The sequence below is a fragment of the Rhinopithecus roxellana genome, chromosome 7, assembly GCF_007565055.1.
Source record: "Rhinopithecus roxellana isolate Shanxi Qingling chromosome 7, ASM756505v1, whole genome shotgun sequence".
Taxonomy (NCBI): domain Eukaryota; kingdom Metazoa; phylum Chordata; class Mammalia; order Primates; family Cercopithecidae; genus Rhinopithecus; species Rhinopithecus roxellana.
The window spans coordinates 66,774,504-66,795,962 of NC_044555.1; the positions used below are offsets into that span (position 1 = coordinate 66,774,504).

The 21,459-nt window shown below is 43.8% G+C and overlaps 1 protein-coding gene across 5 annotated transcripts in view; it reads left to right on the top strand.

Annotated features, from left to right (window-relative positions):
* Positions 1-4,238, top strand: part of USP9X (ubiquitin specific peptidase 9 X-linked) — a 150,008-nt gene extending 145,770 nt beyond the window's left edge. For 3 of the 5 annotated variants that reach the window (XM_030933583.1, XM_030933581.1, XM_030933585.1), the window contains exon 45: positions 49-4,238. In XM_030933583.1, coding sequence (XP_030789443.1) covers positions 49-186 — 138 coding nt within the window. In that variant the 3' untranslated portion in view covers positions 187-4,238. The remainder of the gene's footprint in view (positions 1-48) is intronic. The other 2 variants (XM_030933584.1, XM_030933586.1) reach the window with 2 other exon arrangements.
* Positions 4,239-21,459: the final 17,221 nt, after the last annotated feature.

A 21,459-nucleotide genomic window follows, 5' to 3' on the forward strand; every position in this document is an offset into this window, starting at 1 on the left:
TTTACTGTGTGGAAAGTTTTAACATGCAGATCTCTTCTCCTTTCCCAGAATAACCATGTGCATGGACAGCCATATACAGGCCCAGCAGCACATCACATGAACAACCCTCAGAGAACTGGCCAACGAGCACAAGAAAATTATGAAGGCAGTGAAGAAGTATCCCCACCTCAAGCCAAGGATCAATGAAATGCACATAATTAACTGGTTCCATCAAGACTGTGCACCCAGGCCTTACAGTCCAACCTTTTTCTGTGTCTGGCTAATATTTAAAACTAGAAAAACTATTCCTAATCAACATGGAGTGGAGAGTTTATTCACTGTCTTATCTGCAGAAATTTGCTGTCAATATATAACCCGCCTGCAGTGGAAAGTGTATAGTGTTTTGTAATAAATGGCCTGATGCTAATGTGTAAATGGCAAAGGTGTATATAGTATATTAATGTTGACTGTTAATTCTTAAGCAAGAAACTTTTTTCTTGATGAGACTCACAGATCTACACAAACTACAAAAGTTAATTTTCTTGTTATACCCACTGCACTCTGCAACCAGTGTTGCCTGCCCCATGGCAGTTGGTTCAGCTCCTTTACAAAAAAATCCAACAGCAACAAAACAGAGCCCATTCATGTCAGCCACACCAATAGTTTCATATTAATTCTTTGCCACTGGAGTCAATTTTGCTATGAGCAATGTAAGGCTGGTAACCTTTAAATTATTTGGTTGATGTGGAAAATTGGTGATGTAACACTGTTTCTAGATTTTTTTTCATTGCCTTTTTATTCTGATATTAGGTTAATCACTTTGAAGCTATAGTTATGCTGTAACATTTAGCATGGCTTCACACCAAGTTAGTGTAGCCAGTGAGGAAAAAGTTACCATAATGACAGCAGTTGTCCAAGAAGTGACAGCTGTATTACTCAGAGCTTTTACTTCTTACACCTAGAATATTAAAATATAAAACAAGGGGAGAAATGTGACAAACAGGCTGTTTTCAGTTGCACATATGTTCCTTATGTATAATGTTGGACAGTTCAATCTCTGGGTGGGATAAAGAACATTTACGTATCAGTAATGGGAATTTTAAAAAATTTAAAACAAATATGCAAAAATTTGCTATGCCAAGATGCTGGAGCATAATAGAAGACTGTATTTGGTGTGCTTGTTTTGTTTCTTTGGTAGCGTTTATTAGGTGAATCTTCTCAAACTTTCCTTCTGCTGGATCCCAGTGACGTGGAAGTCATCAGAATCCCACGGTACTTGGAGTACCTCTCTGCACCAAGATAGCTGGCTGATTTTCTGCTCAGTCACAATTTTACTTGAAAGCAAGAATTGTCCTAGCTCCTCTTCCATTATTCCAAAAAGTTTAACGTTCAAAGCAGGGTCTCATTAAAAAAGAAACTACTGGTTAGTTAATATAATTGAGATATCACAATTTCAGAATAAACATTTGATTACAAATAAGGAACTCCTCAGTTCATACTGTATTTAAAAGAGAATTGGTAACTTGAATGTGTGTAATTTTTTGGAACCTGTCTAAAAACCAAATACCCTGCAAACAGATACAGCCCACCCTATTCTATTTAAATATTTTGCTGTTTTATTTTATAGAAATTATTTTGCTGAATTCACAAATAGAATTTGATTTAAGAAGAACTTTTTGTCCTGTGGTGTGTTTTTGGTTTTTTTTTTGGTTACTTTTTTTGTCCTTTTTTTTCACAGAGGACTGCATATTAAAATTCATTCTGTGCATAGCATGCCTAGGCCTGACACTGATTCAGGATTTCAGTCACACTGAGTTTTTGTGCACAGAAAGATTTGACCTTTGGCCCTTTACTGAATATTTTGAGAAATCAGGATGTTGACACTGTAAAAGTTTCCTAACATAATCTTGTACTTTTTGTATGTTTTTTATATACATGTATATTTAATGAGCACAAGCTTGGTTGTATTTTTTACAATTCAGTTAGTAGGGAAATGTTTTGTCAAAAGGCTACACTTGGAACTGAACAAAGGAGAAACAAAATTGAGCATTGCATTATTTTGTGATTAAAAGGGGCAGGTATTTAAGATAAAGCTTTGGGTATCTTATTTGTAGTACTCTGTAGTCAACCTGTGCTTCTAGGTGTTCCTGCAATAGTAGGACATTTTGACACCAGATAGTTTTTACTTTGAGTGAAAGTTACGGTGTTTGCAATTCCAACTGATAGTTTTTATTTTTTTTTGTTGTTTTCTTCTTTGAGATGGAGTCTCGCTCTGTCACCCAGGCTGGAGTGCAGTGGCACAATCTTGGCTCACTACAACGTCGCCTCCTGGTTTCAAGCGATTCTTCCGCCTCAGCCTTCTGAGTAGCTGGGATTACAGGCACCCACCACCACACCCAGCTAATTTTTGTAGAGACAGGGTTTCACCATGTTGGCCAGGCTGGTCTTGAACTCCTGACCTCAGGTGATCCGCCCGCCTCGGCCTCACAGAGTGCTGGGATTGCAGGTGTGAGCCACCATGCCCGGCCCCAATTGGTAGTTTTTTAATTTAAAAGTTTCTTGATTCCAAGCTCTTTAAACAAGTGAAATAGGTTAACTTTATTTGAATGAGTTACTATTGTTAGGTGTACTATCTCACCATCTGAGAGGAGATTTATATATTTCCTGCTCCTTAACAAAATATGTAATGTACTTAAAAACTTTAATGACTTCCTTGAGAAAAAACTTGACATACAAAAAAGGCTGTGAATTTTTCTACTTGGAGGAAGAGCCCAACTTTGGTTGCTTTGAATTTACAAACCCCCTTGTGCCAGGTGAGGGGCTCATGAATCATTTTTGTCTCCATTTGAGGAAGAGTGGTCTGTGTTGTGACCAGGAGCAAGGGAAAGTGGAGTTATTTTTGTTTGTGCAAATTATTTTCTATATTTAACTCTTAAAGCAAGCATTAATGTATAACCAGAAATTTAAAGATGCATGTTATTGTAAGAGCAACATCATGGTGATTTTGAGGTCTTTTTCTGAACATACACGGCACATTTTAAATTTGAAGTCTTCAAAGTGCCTAAGGATTATTTAGTTCACCCTCAACTGATTTTTTGAGCCATATATTTCCTATTTTAAATGTTTGCAGAATGGCCAGTGTTGCTTTGAAAGAAATAGCCCCCAGAATTCTAAACGACATGATTATAGAAGACAGTAGAATGTGTTGCCATAAAGACTGAAGATATTTTAGTTGTAAAACCGTGTGAACAAGGGCTTTTGCCCTATTGTATCTAAGTATTTCAGTGCACAACTTGTTAAAAAAAACCATATTGCTGCTGTTTCTAAGCCCTCCACCAACTGAATTTTCATGTTTAGCATTGTAGAGGCAGAAATAACATTTTTTTTCTTTCATTGATTTTTCTCCTGGTGATAATTTCTCAGCCTTGTGTCTTCATTGTGTATACAAATTTAGAATTATTAAGATGTTTTCTTTTTTTTTCATGATTAACTTAGTGAATAACTTAAATCCTTAATCCTAGTAGTGGTTAGAAAGATGAGGAGCCTTTTTTATTTCACTTACATTTGTAAATGAAAACAAGTCTGTGAATATTCAGATGACTACTTCAAAGTTATTCAGTTTTTTTATTAGTATTTTTCCAGCTTATGTTCTCCCACAAGCTATTTTACTTTGCTGAATTTTGTGGTTAATTTGGTGGATATATCCTGCCTTATTTAGGATTATAGCTGGATAAGAAAATTGCCTTTTCATTGTAAGTGCCCAGTTTTGGTCTCTAGTTTAAAGGTACTACATACTGCTGATAAAGGAAAACACTCCCCTACACCCCAGTTTTTGTGTTACCAAGAAGAAAGAAAGTACTGGTTTCATAGTAGGACTCAACCAGAATTGGTCCTACACATATGTTGAGTGTTTAGTTTTTGCAAATAAGGTTTTTGAGTGTGATAAAACACTACAGAAGTGCTAAATGTATTGAGAATTTGCTGCCGATTGTATTTATAACAATTATTTTAAAAAGTTTGCAGAAATTTAGCACTTTCCCTCCAAATTTATAGGTGTAAAAGAAGCGGGGGCAAGGTGCACCACATTTTAAAACTGCAAATGTGTGAAAATTTATTTTGAGATTCAGATTCCTAAAAGGAAATTTCACCACCCAAGTCATGCACTTCTTAGCCTTTTACAAGCCAACAGACTGACATGAAGATTGTTCACAGTTCCTAAGATTTAGCACATATACAAAAATAAAACTTTATAAATTCAATTTCGGTTTTCCCTTTATTTATTAATACAAGATTTTTAAACAGAAGGTAGAGGTGTAATAGAGCTGAAGGGAATGTTTTAAAGGGGAATGTTTATGAGGAATTCAGCCGTCATTGTGTATACCCAAAGTGGATTCACACCCAAGGACCTCAAAGAAATGAGTTGTGATCTAATTGCAGACTTTATAGTTAAAAGTAAGATTCGACAAACTGATGTTTCACAGTTCTCTAAAGTTGTAAATAAAACAGACCACATGTTTTGAGGGGAGCCAGGGAAGTGAAAGTTCAGTTAACTCTCTAGCAAGTTCCATCTGCTGTTTTTTTGTTTTTTTCTTTTGTTTGTTTTGTTTTGTTTTGAGATGGAGTCTCGCTCTGTCGCCCAGGCTGGAGTGCAGTGGCGTGATCTCGGCTCACTGCAAGCTCCGCCTCCCGGGTTCACGCCATTCTCCTGCCTCAGCCTCCCGAGTAGCTGGAACTACAGGCGCCCGCCACCGTGCTCGGCTAATTTTTTTATATTTTTGGTAAAGACGGGGTTTCACTGTGTTAGCCAGGATGGTCTCGATCTTCTGACCTCGTGATCCGCCCACCTCGGTCTCCCAAAGTGCTGGGCCTTCTGCTGTTTTTAGTGTCTAGAAATAGCTCTTTGTTGTCATGTACCAGGGAAATAAGATTTCCACAGAAACCTGGCAGTGCTTTCCTAAAGTTGGGTTACTTCAAGAACTGCTGAAAGACAAATCTCAGATTCTGATTGGATTTAATTTCACTGACTTTTTTTATGGAAAACTAATATTTAACTTTTCTGCAATTTGGAAAACTCCCTCCAGTTGGATTAGACTGAATTTTACGTATTTTTAGCTACATGAGTACATCTAACTGAAAAGCTACATCGCCGCCAATATTACGAATTGCTTCATTGTAATCTGATAACTTACAGATAGGCAAAAAGTTGACATCTTTATTTTTATCTATACCTGAAAGTTTAGATAGCTTACTAAAGTTCGGGTTACATAAAACGTTTCAGTAACTTTAGGGATGTAAAATCTCAAGAGAAATTTCTTAAACTACACCAAAAAACTTTCCTAAATAGAGCAAATTTCAGAGCTATTTAAATAAAAGTTGATTTTTTAAGGCCATTCTATTTAAATGGTCAAAACTCAAGAGTGAAATAGGAATCATTTTAGCCATCATCTGAGAAAACAAGTCTCGTTCTGATCCATTAACACTAGACAGAATATACTGCATTTCAGCAAGTCCAAGATGCCATTGGTTACAAGGCGCCTCAGCAAGCAAAATCACTGACTTTCATGGATATTAATACGTGGGATATCCCATCTGGTAGTAATCTTTGTCATGACAAATGTCTTTTCACATCTGGAAATAGGTTTTTGTCGTGGACTTTTCTCACTTTTTTTTTTTTTCCATTAGTGGAAATTAGAAATTCTATTTTTATGTGTAATTGCTAACAAAGCTGGCCAATTTACAAGTTTATGAAGACATGGCTTGATGGAACTGAACCTTTAAGGAGTCACCAAATTATTATTGAAGTGCCCTGTGTAAGCGGTCTTCTTGAGATAGTTTTGTGTCATAGCTTCTAGTTTTCACATACGTTATAGTTAACACACCAAGTGGACTTTCTTGCTCTGCCAGTATGATTCAGCTGTCCTGGACTCGTCTCTGCCTGTCAAAACACTCCCTATGTTAGAAAATGAGTTACAGAGGCCAGGCGCGTTGGCTCACGCCTGTAATCCCACCAGTTGGGAAGACCGAGGTGGGCGGATCACCTGAGGTCGGGAGTTCGAGACCAGCCTGGCCAACATTGTGAAACCCTGTCTCTACTAAAAATACAAAAATTAGCTGGGTGTGGTGGCACACACCTGTAATCACAGCTACTCAGAAGGCTGGGGCACGAGAGTCACTTGAACCGGGAGGCAGAGGTTGCAGTGAACCGAGATGGGGCCACTGCACTGCATCCTGGGTGATGGAGTGAAACTGTCTCAAAATATATATGTAGAGAGAGACTGGCTTCTGTAGCCTTCCCAGCACTAGCCAAACTCCTCAAAGGTAAGCAAGTGGGGGCCACCTTGCAAGATAGTAAAAATTGTGTTCTTTTTCTATTTATATTCAACCCTATAGATGTGTTTAAAAACAAAGTATTCCAAATGGGTACTTTGGATATTGGAACATTTTTTCCATGGAGTCCTTTTTAGCAATTCAGTTGCATGAGGAATAGAAATGTATTCTTAACAGTGTTGCTGCTGTGTTTCTTAAATCACTTGCCATTAATTCTCTTATGTTCTCATCTAATTCTTCCCCCACCCATTAAAACATTGGTACACCTTTGGAGTTCAGAAGTAATGATGATTTTGTCTGGGTCTTAATTCCCACGCTGCTAGGACCAGAGAGAAGGAAGGATATGCTTCATGGAGGTTCAGAATTGCATTCCATTCTGACCCACCAACTACTGCCTGCACAATGGTTGTTAGCAACAGGAAGCATTTGCAGGATGTCAAGGAAATGAGTCAATATTTAGGGCACATGGTGTGTTGAGGGAAAGCCCTTCAGAATCCATTTTCCTCAGGTGTCTATATGTGTAGGATGTGGCCCTTATTTCTTGATGTAAACTAAACAACTTTTTCAGGCTGTGTTTAAAATCAATCAGAAACCTAGATGGGACTGCTTAAATTTGGTAAGTTAGTACCTTTTCTTACTGAGAATATTAATCAGTAGTACTAGTAATTAGTTCTTCCAGCCACCTACTTTCAGAATGTTTTCTTAAGCATTTATTATGACTCTTTTCTAGCAAAATGGTCCATACGCAGATTCCCAAAATATCTTCTTTAGGAAGTCTGACTTAGTCAAAGAATGAATGTACTAAAGAGACCTGAAAACTAAAGCTATTTTTGTTTGTTTGTTTTGTTTTGTTGTTGTTTTGTTTTTGAGACAGAGTCTTGCTCTGTTGCCCAGGCTGGAGTGCAGTGGCACGATCTCGGCTCAGTGCAAGCTCCACCTCCTGGGTTCACGCTATTCTCCTGCCTCAGTCTCCCGAGTAGCTGGGACTATGGGCACCCGCCACCATGCCTGGCTAATGTTTTTGTATTTTTAGTAGAGACAGGGTTTCACCGTGTTAGCCAGGATGGTCTTGATCTCTTGACCTTGTGATCCACCCGCCTTGGCCTCCCAAAGTGCTGGGATTACAGGCGTGAGCCACCATGCCCGGCTAAGTTGGTTTTAAATAAGCACTTAGGTTGTAGTTAGCCTTTTCTATTGCTCCAAGATTGGATTTTTTATTTTTTATTTTATTATTATTTTTTTTTTTGAGATGGAGCCTCGCTCTGTCGCCCAGGCTGGAGTGCAGTGGTGTGATCTCAGCTCACTGCAACCTCCGCATCCTGGATTCAAGAGATTCTCCTGCCTCAGCCTCCTGAGTAGCTGGGATTACAGGTGTGTGCCACCACACCCGGCTAATTTTTGTATTTTTAGTAGAGACAGGGTTTCGCCATGTTGGCCAGGCTGATCTCGAACTCCTGACCTCAGGTGATCTGCCTACCTCATCCTCTCAAAGGTGCTGTGATTAGAGGCATGAGCCACTGCACCCAGTCCAAGATCAGAATTTTTGTCTAACAGAAAAGCAAAACCCAAAAATTCAGACTTGCACTAAAATGGTAGCAGGTTTGCCTTACTAATGGCCACTGAAGCTTGGTTTCGTAACTCAGTAACGTTAAGTGCTAGATGAACTGGATGATGGGTTATTATTTAGCACTTATCAGCACAGCACTCTTGAACTATGCCTCTTACACTGATATTAGCAAATACTCCATTATTACAAGGAAAATAATTCACTGTTCAAGAGTGCAGGCTGGAGAAGAATGTAAAATAGAAATGGCTACAGGATATCCCTCTCATTCTGTGCTTTTGTCTCTAGAAAAGGGTGATAAAGTAACGAAGAGTGACACTTATATTATCAGGTGCTTTTGAGGAGTAACAATTTATCAATATGCAATCCACATTTAGGCTTTTAACTGCTGTTCCGCTATGCTGAAGTGCAATGGGCAATACTCATCACAAAAGCAGCTTGCAGCTGTAAACAAAAAAGAGGAATTACTTTTAGGGAAGCTGGTTTAACTGTACAAATTTAAAGTCAAGAATTAACTGAAGATTTAAGGATAGAACTAAAAGAATGCATATATAATGTCATACCTGAATCTCCTACTATATATTGAAGTTTGGTATTAGGTTGGTTTGAAAACAGTTGTTAAAACATGGCCTTCTGGCCTGGCATGGTGGCTCACACCTGTAATTCCAACACTTTGGGAGGCTGAGGCGGGCGGATCACTTGAAGTCAGGAGATCGTGACCAGCCTGGCCAGCATGGTGAAACCCTGTCTCTACCAAAAAAATACAAAAATTAGCCAGGCGTGGTGGCGGGCGCCTGTAATCCCAGCTACTTGGGAGGCTGAGGCAGGAGAATTGCTTGAACCCGGGAGGTGGAAGTCACAATGAGCCAAGATCACGCCATTGCCCTCCAGCCTGGGCAACAAGAGCAAAAATCCATCTCAAAAAAACAAAACAACAACAACAAAAAACTTAGCCTTCTAAATTTGACTAGTGAGTGCGGGAAAAAGTCAAGTAAGTTTTTTTTTTTTTTTAATTCTGAATTTGTTTGCAGATATACCATAGCTGAAATATAGTGTTACATTTTGTGTCTAGATTAAAAGAAAATACAGTGGCCTAAAATAATATCCCATATTTTAAATTCTGCTATACATCAATCGCAATAGTTTTTTCCCCCCACAGTAGTTCTTTGCAATGCATTTAGCGTGAACTCCTGTTGAGGAGCAGCTTTTGTTACAAATTTGATGTGGGATTACAACTTTGAAAACTGAAATACGCCTTTTACTTTTTCGTAGCTCTGATTTGAACCTCATTTGAAAATAGGTACATTGAAGATTTATACTAACACATTTCCAGTGGCTGAGATCAAGTGTTATAGCCACTTACTTTGAATGAGAAGAAAATGTGCTAATGTTCTGTACAAAACACACGGGTCCCAGGAAGAAAATAAAATAGCAGTCCATATTTTCAAGTGACAGCAGGTTGTACCCTGACTCAACACTAATCCATCCAAACCCTTTAGCAGTTTTAAAATGTGGATGTCACAGACCCCAGTGGTGTCTTCGGTACAGCAATAAACAAGAAGTGGGCCTGTGAGCTCTGTGTTCTGGCCCAGAGGGGCAATGCCTAGCTCTAAGAAAGCAGTCTGTGTACGGTTCTTCTCAAGTCTGGTCTCAACTCCAGATGTTTTCCTCCATTAGAAAATGAAAAGCTTGTTTATTCATATGAAACCCTACCGAGCTGACTTTGATTAAAAATGCATCTCCTTTATAACTTTCGCAAATGGGCTGAATTTAGACTGTGCCTACTGGTAGCCATTTGTCAAGTCTCCAAGACAGGAATTTTTCTCATCTGCCTTTCAAAAACTCTTGTCTTGGTTACAATAAGCTTTCTCTTCATCGGAAGTTAATTTTAGGCCGGGCGCAGTGGCTCAGGCCTGTAATCCCAGCACTTTGGGAGGCCGAGGTGGGCGGGTCACCTGAGATCAAGAGTTCGAGACCAGCCTGGCCAACATGGTAAAACCCTGTCTCTACTAAAAATACAAAAATTAGCTGGGTGTGGTGGCATGCACTTGTAATCCCAGCTACTTAGGAGGCTGAGGCAGGAGAATCACTTGAACCCGGGGGGCGGAGGCTGCAGTGAGCTGAGATCACACCACTGCACTCCAGCCTGGGTGACAGAGAGAGACTCCATCTCAAAAAAAAAAAGTTAATATTGCTGTCACAATCACTCAGGAATAATAATGCTGCAAACATGTTATGGGACTGAAGAAACAATGTAAAGAAAGGAGGTGGCCAGGCATGTTGGCTCACGCCTATAATCCCAACACTTTGGGAGGCTGAGGCGGGCGGATCACAAGGTCAGGAGATGAAGACCATGATGGCTAACACGGTGAACTCCATCTCTACTAAAAATACAAAAATTAGCCGGGCGTGGTGGCAGGCACCTGTAGTCCCAGCTACTCAGGAGGTTGAGGCAGGAGAATGGCATCAATCCGGGAGGTGGAGCTTGCAGTGAGCCAAGATCACGCCACTGCACTCCAGCCTGGGTGACAGAGCGAGACTCCGTCTCAAAAAAAGAAAAAAAAGGAGGTGAGGGTGGCCATCACAACTGAGGCACAGGTTCTACACGTGTGAAGTACACTTTGCCTTACATTGTGTTCTCTCCCAGTTGCTCTCTTGATTTGAATATGGGGGATTGAGTCCAACTTGACCTCTGGAAAGCTCATCACTCCAGGTACACAGTCATTAATCATGTCTAAAGTATTTATGTTTGGTTTGGAGAAATCCTAGTGTCAGGCATATCCTTGCTGGGGTTTTCTGGGTATACTCGGTGTCTTTTTTATAAGAAAAGTCAGCTTTCTTACAGACAGTTGATGCAACTCTCACGTTAAAAAAAAAAAAAAAGGGGGGGGGCGGAGGGTGGACACTGTGGCTTACACCTATAATCCCAGCAGTTTGGGAGGCCAAGGCGGGTGGATCACCTGAGGTCAGGAGTTCAAGACCAGCCTGGCCAACATGGCAAAAATCTGTCTCTACTTAAAAAAAAGGATTTTGTGAAACTTTAAAAATACAGAGAAATGGCCGGGCTTGGTGGCTCACGCCTGTAATTCCAGCACTTTGGGAGACTGAGGAGGGCGGATCATGAGGTCAGGAGTTCAAGACCAGCCTGGCCAACATGGCAAAACTCTGTCTCTACTAAAAATACAAAAATTAGTCGGGGGTGGTGCCGCATGCCTGTAATCTCAGCTATTTGGGAGGCTGGGCAGGCGAATGGCTTCAACCCAGGAGGCAGAGGTTGCAGTGAGCTGAGATCCAGCCACTGCACTCCAGCCTGGGTGACATTTTCCCCATCCTCCATTTCATTCCCTTCCCCTACACCAGAAGCAAGCACCACCATGATTCAATGTGTATCCTTCAAGCACAGTTTTTAATGGTGCCCAGCTTTGCTGACAGATGGCCCATTCAGGATGCCACTTCAACCCTAAGATAAGGACTTCAAAGGGAAAACTGGAAGTGGCATTTCTCCAGCAAAGGACCAAGAGGATCCTACTTAGAGAATTCCAAAACAAAGAAAATAATCTGGTGAATTCAGGAATCCTGCTAACATCATGTGAGCAAAATGGCTGTAACAGAGTATATCCTAGACAAAGATGTCAGAATCCAAAAGGAATTGACAATGTTTCTTCCGAAGTGGTCATGAGGTCCTGAGTTGGAAATGGGGTCGCGGCGCACGTGGTATATGACATGGCTGCCTTCCCCAGATTTGTGGAAATAAGATTTCTAGTCATCATAGGTTTTTCTCACCTGTGGTTTGAGTCCTATGAGCAAGAAAAGGATGGTTTTTGTGTCTGTTAAGTTTTCCTTTAAGAAAAGAAAAGTACCGAGGCCGGGCGCGGTGGCTCAAGCCTGTAATCCCAGCACTTTGGGAGGCCGAGACTGGCGGATCACGAGGTCAGGAGATCGAGACCATCCTGGCTAATACGCTGAAACCCCGTCTCTACTAAAAAATACAAAAAAACTAGCCGGGCGACGAGGCGGGCGCCTGTAGTCCCAGCTACTCGGGAGGCTGAGACAGGAGAATGGCGTGAACCCGGGAGGCGGAGCTTGCAGTGAGCTGAGAGCCGGCCACAGCACTCCAGCCTGGGCGGCAGAGCAAGACTCCGTCTCAAAAAAAAAAAAAAAAAAAAAAAAAAAAAAAAAAAAAAAAAAAGAAAAGAAAAGTACCGAGGCCCAAGTTTGTGTAGAGCCTTGCCTTGTAGGGGACTTTGATTCTGCCCAAGATAATTCCTCCAGCTTTAAGCTTGGCATCCCAGCAGCCCAACTTTCCAATCTTCCCTGAGCAAATAATGACAAACGAAATAGCACTTTAAGCCATCTGTTCAAGTTGGTGCATTTTGCCTTTGGTGTTTATAAACCTGCTCCAATAAAAAGCAAAAACAAAGCCCAGAGTTTAGCAAAAATCATGGTTGGGTGAGCAGCCAAAAGCAATTTCCATCTCAGAAAGAAACACAATTTTATTTTTATCCAAGATGTTTTGGTAATGTGCTGTTTGCTTCAGAACAACAAATGTGGCATGGCCTGGTATCTTGAAGCGTCTCTCCTTTTTGAAGAAAAGCAAAGAAATGGGAGGAATGTGGGGAGGATCACAACTTTGTGGTTGTGTGTTTATGTGTAAGCTTGGCTTTGTTGCTGAAATTAGCAATAAGATTCTTCTGGAACATCTGCCTATCTAGTTCATCAAATGATTCTTCATAATGCTTGGGGATGATTTTCAGGGCTGACCAATGGTGGTTATCTTTACTTTTTGTTTGCTTTGGGGAATTTCAATGGGGATTTTTTTCTATTGATTTGCTAAATGATATCACAAGGTAGTATTATTTTGTCTTGTCTACGGAATATCACTACAAAAAGATTGGAGTATTTAGTTCTCAGCAAGCAGTAGGATAGCCCTAATTCCCATAACTCTGTGAGGTATGTGAAATATCCTTATCTTACTGAAGAAATTTCAGCTCAGTGGGCTTAAATATAATAACTTGTCTGGGGTGGCTCAGCAGGATGAAAGATAAACAGGAAATTATTTTATTTTCTTTCTTTCTTTTTTTTTTTTGAGACAGAGTCTTGCTCTATTGCCCAGGCTGGAGTGTAGTGGTGCGATCTCGGCTCACTGCAACCTCTGCCTCCCAGGTTCAAGTGATTCTTCTGCCTCAGCCTTCCGAGTAGCTGGGATTACAGGCATGTGCCACCACGCCCGGCTAATTTTTGTATTTTTAGTAGAGACAGGGTTGCGCCATGTTGGCCAGGCTGGTCTTGAACTCCTGACCTCAGGTGATCTGCCTGCCTCGGCTTCCCAAAGTGCTGGGATTACAGGCGTGACCACCGCGCCCGGCCTTAAATCATTTTTTAACAATGAAAATCCATTTTAGAATTAAGGTCTGGCAGACAGTTCTGTTTAGTCTTGTTATGGCAAGGAACATTCTTGCCCGAAACTGCAAGCACTAAGGAAGTGAATTGTGAAGTCTCTGTACCCTATGTCTGTTCCTCCTCTGCTATTTGATATCTTGCTAACTCCACTGGTTCTGTTAAGTCCTTCCACGCCAGGAACAATATCATAGCGGTAACTCAATTAGTTAGCAGTACTTTCTCAGGGATTTGAACCTAGGGCGTTTGACTCCAGAATACAAACTCTGTTGCCTCAGGATCAAATGGATCAAATTCTTTGTATCATAGTTTTGGTCACCTAGGTCCAATGTGAATGATTTACTCAATAGATATTTCGACCACACAATAATTTGAGTTCTGACCTCTATGTATTAAGAAAAGTGCACCTGGCCGGGCGCGGTGGCTCAAGCCTGTAATCCCATCACTTTGGGAGGCCGAGACGGGCGGATCATGAGGTCAGGAGATCGAGACCATCCTGGCTAATACGGTGAAACCCCGTCTCTACTAAAAAATACAAAAAACTAGCCGGGCGACGAGGCGGGCGCCTGTAGTCCCAGCTACTCGGGAGGCTGAGACAGGAGAATGGCGTGAACCCGGGAGGCGGAGCTTGCAGTGAGCTGAGAGCCGGCCACTGCACTCCAGCCTGGGCGGCAGAGCAAGACTCCGTCTCAAAAAAAAAAAAAAAAAAGAAAAGTGCACCTGATAACACATAAGCACTTGTTTTTGTAATTTTTTTATTTTTTATTTTTTGAGACAGAGTCTTACTCTATTACCCAGGCTGGAGTGCAGCGGCATGATCTCAGCTCACTGCAACCTCCAACTCCTGGGTTCAAGTGATTCTCCTGCCTCAGCCTCCTAAGTAGCTGGGATTACAGGCGAGTGCTAGCACACCACGCTAATTTTTGTACTTTTAGTAAAGACGAGGTTTCTCCATGTTGGCTGGGCTGGTCTTGAGTTCCTGACCTCAGGTGATCCACCTGCCTCGGCCTCTCAAAGTGCTGGAATTACAGGCGTGAACCACTGTCCCCAGCCAATTTTTGTAATATTTTTAAAAAGCCTCCAAAATGAGTGATTTCTAGCAAGCTTGCTCTGGGCTTCCCTAAGGACCTCTGAGGAAGCCCTTGCTACCTGGAGACAGCAGCTGTTTTGAGACTGGCCTTTGTAGCCAAACCTTAGAAACCATCTGAGTTCTGATTGAAATGTACAATTTGCAATGTATTAACGACTAGCAGAATTCTTAATAACTTGGTTTCCTGTATTGGATCAAAATAAGTCTACGTGGTTGATCAAAGGGAGAGGAATGAAACATATTTTCAATAAATGGTTTTGTGCCATTCTATTTATACCTTCAGCCTGTCAACTAATGTTAGGCTGAAAAATTAGAAAGCTGTCTCCATATAACTAATTCTCAACTATGCCAGATATTAACATCTTAGTAACTGGAAAGTGGCACTGCTTTCTCATTAGCATGAATCTACTTGATTGCACAGACATTCTACCCTGGAAGAAAATACATGTCCTGCCCCCATTCCCATGGGATTCAAAGCTATTTTCACTTGGAATGAGAATAAATGCAGCCCGTAAGCATCATTTTCCCCTAAATTGGCTCTTGTGGGGGAAAATTAAGTTTGCTCACCATTAATATAGAAATTTCTAGAAGGTATAAGAGGTTTTGATTTGAGCTGTATGGGTTTCTCATTAGCCAAAGACCCCATAGGTGCCTATGAAGAAAACTGGGAAGAATAACTGAAGAAGAAAACAAAATAACCAGATGGGATGCTCCCAGGGATCCCTGGGTGAGGCACTCTGGAAGTGGTTTCTTTTTTTTTTTTTTTTTTTTTTTTTGAGAAGGAGTCTCGCTCTGTCACCCAGGCTGGAGTGCAGTGGCCAGATCTCAGCTCACTGCAAACTCCGCCTCCCGGGTTTACGCCATTCTCCTGCCTCAGCCTCCCGAGTAGCTGGGACTACAGGCGCCCGCCACCTCACCCGGCTAGTTTTTTGTATTTTTTTTTAGTAGAGACGGGGTTTCACCGTGTTAGCCAGGATGGTCTCGATCTCCTGACCTCGTGATCCGCCCGTCTCGGCCTCCCAAAGTGCTGGGATTACAGGCTTGAGCCACCGTGCCTGGCCTGGAAGTGGTTTCTAAACACTGGGTTGATCCCCAGACCTCATAATCCTTGAGGATTTTGTCTGGTCAAAATGATGCAGAAGGAGAGATTGGGACAACAGAGTAAGATTTTCATAAGACTGAATTTGCTCTATTTAAACAACTATCCTATGAGCTTATGTACCTTTGGATCTTTTTTAAAGAATTTTTTAGGCCGGGCGCGGTGGCTCAAGCCTGTAATCCCAGCACTTTGGGAGGCCGAGACCGGCGGATCATGAGGTCAGGAGATCGAGACCATCCTGGCTAATACGGTGAAACCCCGTCTCTACTAAAAAATACAAAAAACTAGCCGGGCGATGAGGCGGGCGCCTGTAGTCCCAGCTACTCGGGAGGCTGAGACAGGAGAATGGTGTGAACCCGGGAGGCGGAGCTTGCAGTGAGCTGAGAGCCGGCCACTGCACTCCAGCCTGGAGCAAGACTCCGTCTCAAAAAAAAAAAAAAAAAAAAAGAATTTTTTATAGAGATGGGGGGGTCTCACTGTATTGGCCAGGCTGGTCTCGAACTCCTGGCCTCCAATGATCTGCCCACCTCTGCCTCCCAAAGTGCTGGGATTACAGGCGTGAGCCACTGTGCCTGGCCTCCTTTGGCTCTTTTGAAATTCAAATGTCTTTCCTTATATGGAATGACAGTGATAGTTGTGGTTGTTTGTTTGTTTTTTAATTCCCTAACTTGGCACAACAAAAAGTTGGCAAACCAAATTGGTCCCTTTTATTTGCTTTTTGTTTTTGTTTGTTTGTTTTTTATTTTGATTCAGAGTCTCGCTCTGTCGTACAGGCTGCAGTGCAGTGGCGCAGTCTCGGCTCACTGCAACCTCTGCCTCCCGGGTTCAAGCCATTCTCCTGTCTCAGCCTCCCAAGGAGTAGCAGGGACTACAGGCACATGCCACCACATCCAGCTAATTTTTGTATTTTTAGTAGAGATGGTGCTTCACCATGTTGGTCAGGCTGGTCTCAAACTCCTGATCTCAGGCGATCCACCCGCCTCGGTCTCCCAAAGTGCTGGGATTACAGGCGTGAGCCATGGCACCCGGCCAGGTCTCGTTTTTTTAAAAAGTGTATCAGTTTGTGAAATTTGAGATATCTGAGAGCAGCTCATCTATGGCATCTCAGTAAATGGTGGATTCCAAATGAGGCAAACTGGAATAGGGCCCCCAGTGTTCACTGACACAGCAAGTGTAGGGTCAGCAAACGACAGGGTGGAGCAGAGAGGACAAGCGTGTGTTTATTTTCTGTAGCTAAAAGACTTGACAAGTCAAAGAATCCCTGGCCATTAAAGTCCAAGGAGTAAATATACCAACTCATGTACCTTACGCTGATACGAGCTGTTCACTGATCTGAGTGCCCAGGGAGGGTTCGTTCCCTGCATGTGGATTTGGGGAGAGATTCTCTTCTCCCCAGGGCCCATTGACTGCCTTTTCCAGAACTGGCCATCACAATTTGCCCATCTATCTTGGCAAAGAAGGACCACCTTGGTCTGCTTGTCCAGGCAGGGCCTCCACAGACACCCCCCCTTCCCCCACATGGTCTCCCCTCCTCTCGCTTCCTGCTCTGGCCTGGGGAGACTGGCTGTGCTGGGAGGAAAGGTGGCCCCTCATCATCTCCCCTACCCACTGTCCTGGGCCGTAGCTTCCATGTCCCACACTGTCCCACCCTCCACTCAGTTGTCATGCAAGACAGAAAGTGGGGATGAAAATATGCAAAATTGACCGGGCGCAGTGGCTCAGGCCTATAATCCCAGCACTTTGGGAGACCGAGATGGGTGGATCACCTGAGGTCAGGAGTTCGAGACCAGCCTGGCCAACATGGTGAAACCCCATCTCTACTAAAAATACAAAAATTAGCCAGGCATGGTGGTCGGCGCCTGTAATCCCAGCTACTCAGGAGGCTGAGGCAGGAGAATTGCTAGAACCCAGGAGGCAGAGGTTGCAGTGAGCGGAGATTGTGCCACTGCGCTCCAGCCTGGGAGACAAAGTGAGACTCCGCCTCAAAAAAAAAGAAAAAAGAAAATATGCAGGATCACATTTGCTTCCCCACGCCCTTCCACTGCCCAGCATTTCTTATTGTCTTTGCCTTGTCCATCCTCTCATCATGGTGGCAGCCAGGCCAGTCTTGTTCTTTGCCTTGGGGATGTATTAGCAGAAAGTAGAGGGAAAGGAGCTGCTTCTAGCATCCGAGTTTTAAAGGGCCTGGCCCCTGAGAGACAACAAAATAACTCCAAGTGGACCCTTGATTTGACGCAACATGCCTGGACCAGAAGAAAATGGTCCACATGCCTGGACCAGAAAAAGGTCCACGTGCCCGGACTCACCAGGGAGTAAAAGGGTGAGGGAAGGTGTGCAGGCCCAGAACACCTGCTCACAACCCAGCTGGCAGAGGGTGCTAGACCCAGAGGGGCCTGCAGATGAGGGCCAGACACAGCCGCAAAGGCGCGCCTGCCTCATTCACAGTTGACAACAGGTGGAAACAGCCCAGGCATCCATGGACAGATGAATGGGTAAACAGAATGGGGCCTATGCATACAATGGAATATGATTCGGCAATGAAAAGGAAGGAAGCACTGATGCGTGCTGCAACATGGATGAACTTTGGAAACAGGCTGAGTGAAAGAAGCCAGATACGCCGGGCACGGTGGCTCACGCCTGTAATCCCAGCACTTTGGGAGGCTGAGGCAGGCAGATTACCTGAGGTCAGGAGTTCAAGACCAGCCTGGCCAAGACGGTAAAACCCTGTCTCTACTAAAAATACAAAAATCGGCCGGGCGTGTTGGCGGGTGCCTGTGATCCCAGCTACTCGGGAGGCTGAGGCAGAGAATTGCTTGAACCCGGGAGGCAGTGGTTGCAGTGAGCCGAGATTGTGCCACTGCACTCCAGCCTGGGTGACAGAGCTAGACTCTGTCTCAAAAAAAAAAAAAAAAAGAAGCCAGATACAGGAGGCCTTGGTCACATGATTCTATTGATACAAAACATCCAGAATAGGCAAATCCATAGAGATGGAAAGCAGATTAGTGGCTGCCAGGGGCTGGGAAAGGGGAGAATGGGAAGTGACTGCTAATGGGCAGGGGTCTTTTTTTTTTTTGGAGAAAGGAAAATGTTCTGGAACTAGTGATGATAATTGCACAAAATTATGAATGCACTAAATGCTACAAATTGCACACGTTAAAATGGTTACAATGGTAAATGATATGGTATGTATATTTTACCACAATAAAAAAAACTTTTGGCTGGTGCGGTGGCTCACACCTGTGATCCCAGCACTTTCAGAGGCCGAGGTGGGTGGATTGCTTGAGGTCAGGAGTTCAAGACCAGCTTGGCCAACATGATGAAACCTCGTCTCTACTAAAAATACAAAAACTTAGCTGAGTGTGGTGGCGTGTGCCTGTAATCCCAGTTACTCAGGAGGCTGAGGCAGGAGAATCGCTTGAGCCCGGGAGGCAGAGGTTGTAATGAGCCGAGATGGCGGTACTTCACTCCAGCCTGGGCAACAGAGTGAGACTCCATCTCAAAAAAGAAAGAAAGAAAGAAAGAAAGAAAGGGAGAAAGAGAGAAAGAGAGAGAGAGAGGAAGGAAGGAAGGAAGGAAGTCAGGAAGTCAGGAAGGAAGGAAGGAAGGAGGGAAGGAAAGAAGGAAGGACTTTTAATGGTGAACATGGTTAATTATATATGTATTTTACCACAATAAATTTTAAAAAAAAAATTTTTTTCTTTGAGACAGGATCTCGTTCTGTCCCCCAGGTTGGAGTGCAGTGGTAGTGCAATCTCAGCTCATCACAACCTCTGCCTCCAGGGCTCAAGCAATTCTCCCACCTCAGCCTCCCGAGTAGCTGGGATTACAGATGTGCGCCACCATGCTCTGCTAACTTTTTATGTATTTTTTGTAGAGACAGGGTTTTACCATGTTGCCCAGGCTGGTCTCAATCTCCTGAGCTCAAACAATCTGATTCACCCGGCTTGGCTTCCCAAAGTGCTGGGATCATAAGTGTGTACAATTAAATTATTATTGACTATAGTCACCCTATTGTGCTATCAAATACTAGATCTTATTTATTCTATAAATACCAGATGCTATTCTATTTTTTTGTACCCATTAACAATCCCCACCCCACCCCCACTACCTTTCCCAGTCTCTGGCAAGCGTCCTACACTCTACACAATAAATTTTTAATAAAAAAAATTTTACTTTTTATTTTTTGGTAGAGATAGGTTCTCCCTATGTTGCCCAGGCTGGTCTTGAATTCCTGGCTTCAAGCGATCCTCCCGCCTCAGCCTCCGAAAGTGCTGGGATTACATGCATGAACCACTGACCCCAGCCTCAATAAATGTTTTTGTTTGTTTGTTTGTTTGTTTGAGACAGAGTCTCGCTCTGTCTCCCAGGCTGGAGTGCAGTGGCACGATCTCAGCTCACTGCAAGCTCCGTCTCCTGGGTTCACGCCATTCTCCTGCCTCAGTCTTCCGAGTAGCTGGGACTACAGGCACCCGCCACCACGCCTGGCTAATTTTTTGTATTTTTAGTAGAGACGGGGTTTCACCATGTTAGCCAGGATGGTCTCGATCTCCCGACCTCGTGATCGGCCCACCTCGGCCTCCCAAAGTGCTGGGATTACAGGCGTGAGCCACCGTGCCCGGCCCTGTTTGTTTGTTTGTTTGTTTTTTGAGAAGGAGTCTCACTCTGTCACCCAGGCTGGAGTGCAGTGGCCAGATCTCAGCTCACTGCAAACTCCGCCTCCCGGGTTTACGCCATTCTCCTGCCTCAGCCTCCCGAGTAGCTGGGACTACAGGCGCCCGCCACCTCGCCCGGCTAGTTTTTTTGTATTTTTTTAGTAGAGACGGGGTTTCACCGTGTTAGCCAGGATGGTCTCGATCTCCTGACCTCGTGATCCGCCCGCCTCGGCCTCCCAAAGTGCTGGGATTACAGGCTTGAGCCACCGCGCCCGGCCGTTTGTTTGTTTTTTGAGATGGAGTCTCACTCTGTTGCCCAGGCTGGAGTGCAGTGGTGCGATCTTGGCTCACTGCAACCTCCACCTCCCAGGTTTAAGTGATTTTCCTGACTCACCCTCCCAAGTAGCTGGGATTACAGGCACCTGCCACAACGCCCGGCTAATTTTTGTATTTTTAGTAGAGACAGGATTTCACCATGTTGGCCAGGCTGGTCTTGAACTCCTGACCTCAAGTGATCCGCCTGCCTCGGCCTCCCAAAGTGCTGGAATTATAGGTATGAGCCACCATGCCCAGGTGCCTCAAATTTTTTAAAAAACATGTGCCTTCCCCTGTACATTGTTTCAGGGACCTGCACACACCCTCTGCCTGGCACACCACAGCTGACAAGGGCTGACAATAGTCAATTTCATCAGAGTGCTTTTCTCACTTAGATCCTTCGTTTCTGCCTTCTCACCACACCCCTTTACCCACAGACAGTGGGAGGGGAGATCTGGACAGTCTCAGCTTCCTCCTGCCCTCGAGTTCCAGGGATCAAAGGTAAAATTGAAAACAGTAGGGCCGGGCGCGGTGGCTCAAGCCTGTAATCCCAGCACTTTGGGAGGCCGAGACGGGCGGATCACGAGGTCAGGAGATCGAGACCATCCTGGCTAACACGGTGAAACCCCGTCTCTACTAAAAATACAAAAAACTAGCCGGGCGAGGTGGCGGCGCCTGTAGTCCCAGCTACTCGGGAGGCTGAGGCAGGAGAATGGCGTGAACCCGGGAGGCGGAGCTTGCAGTGAGCCGAGATCTGGCCACTGCACTCCAGTCTGGGTGACAGAGCGAGACTCCGTCTCAAAAAAAAAAAAAAAAAAAAGAAAACAGTAGCTATGCCCACTGCTCCCTGGTGGAAGGCAGCCACCTTCTGAGGAGGTCTCATGGGAGAGTGAGCCCCCTCCCTGTGCATAACCTGACCCCCAAATTGGGGCTCTTCAGACCCCATCAGATCCTGCATAGGCCCTCCAGGATAGGTGCTCAGGGTACAGCAGCTGGCCAAGGTGCTGTGCCTTGTTTTCTAGGTGGTGTGCCCACC